General features: G+C 37.2%; 1 protein-coding gene across 1 annotated transcript in view; it reads left to right on the top strand.

The window, feature by feature from the left end:
• The window catches only part of stk33 (serine/threonine kinase 33), an 18,382-nt gene that overhangs the window by 15,058 nt on the left and 1,688 nt on the right, over positions 1 to 1,636 (top strand). Inside the window, exons 8-11 of the mRNA XM_037692737.1 lie at positions 426 to 501; positions 573 to 685; positions 787 to 872; positions 950 to 1,034. Coding sequence (XP_037548665.1) covers positions 426 to 501; positions 573 to 685; positions 787 to 872; positions 950 to 1,034 — 360 coding nt within the window. The remainder of the gene's footprint in view (positions 1 to 425; positions 502 to 572; positions 686 to 786; positions 873 to 949; positions 1,035 to 1,636) is intronic.

Genomic DNA, 1,636 nt, shown 5'->3' with positions numbered 1-1,636 from the left:
TATATATATATATATATATATATATATATATATATATATATATATATGTGTGTGTGTGTGTGTGTGTTCAACCCGACTTTGTTTCCAAACAGAGGGAATTGGGTTGTGGGACTAACGAGCTCAAAGCATCTTCTTTACTGCACTTAAATTAATGCATAGACTTTTTACAGCTCAGTAAATCCACCGGCTTTAACCCCAAATTTCCACAATATTTGTTATTTGGCTCCTGTACGTCATGCCCAATATTTTAGTGAATTTGTTGACAGAACATGATATCCACAGTATAGTTTTTCCTTATTATCTTTTTAAAGCATCTCAGAAGATAAACATGTATTAAAGCACGTTTCAAGCAGTTCCTTTATGCCTTCATCTTTGTGCGATGTCAAAGTAAACCATGCTGTTCACATGCCACATGTACCTTTTAGCACCGGAAATGATGAGTGGCCGTGGTTATAGCAACTGGTGTGATAATTGGAGTATTGGAGTCATTATGTATATACTGTAAGTAGACACACATAATATTGTTTCCAGGTATATGTTCACTTGCTGAGCTTGAGTATGTCCCTCTGTAGGCTGTGTGGAATACCTCCATTTTATTCCAAAACTAAGGAAAATCTAATAAAGAAGATCATGACCAAGGAAATTAAATTTGATCAACCCATTTGGGAAACTGTCAGTGATGCAGGTGAAACTTTATCTTCGTTCATACTTTTAAAAACAGTTAATGCAAAGCACTGAGTTTAGATTGTAACTCACACACTGACTGGCTTAAGTTTGTCTCCACAGCAAAAAAAGTGTTGACTCACCTTCTTAAGCCAAATCCTGCGTACCGTATGACTGCATCTCTACTGTTGGAGGATCCTTGGATTACTGTACAACACCAACTCTATCTGCATTCATGAATAATGTGAATTACATAAAGTGCTCTAATGGAAACTTTGTCCAACAGGGTGACATTAGTGTGTCTTCTGGCCCGTCCAACGTGTTGGAAATGATGCACCACTACATGGAACATCAAGAAAGCAACAACAAAGGTCAAATCTGAACCATTCCAAGAAATAAATAGTTACAGTAACTGGCAACATGAACTTTTGGCCTATTGTTTTGGTTTGCAGCAGTTTATGATATTTTGAATATTTAATAGATGGCTAAATTATTATAATTGACATGTCCTGAAATATAAGTTTAATAAACACAAAGCAGCTACTCAGAAACTACAAATGTAAATCTTTCAAGGATTTGCTGAAATTGAATGAAAGAAGATAGCCAAAGCACCAAGGCCCAATTAGCTACAGAAATGAAATTTATATTACTGTAACTATTCAAGTGAGTGACAGGTTAAATGATTTCTGAAAAATACATCAAATACCATATCGTGCCATACCATACCATGCCATACCATACCATGCCATGCCATACCATACCATACCATGCCATGCTATGCCATATCACACCATACCATGCCATACCATACCATACTATACCATGCCATATCATGCCATGCTATGCCATACCGTGCCATACCATTCTATGGCATACCATGCCATACCGTGCCATGTCATGCCATACCATGCCATGTCATACCATGCCATACCATGCCATACATGCCATACCATACCATGCCATACCATGCCAT

This window comes from Nematolebias whitei, chromosome 2 (assembly GCF_014905685.2).
Source record: "Nematolebias whitei isolate Nwh7 chromosome 2, NemWhi1, whole genome shotgun sequence".
NCBI lineage: Eukaryota > Metazoa > Chordata > Actinopteri > Cyprinodontiformes > Rivulidae > Nematolebias > Nematolebias whitei.
Note: the sequence above shows the minus strand (reverse complement) of the source record. Positions and strands in the feature narration are given on the sequence as shown.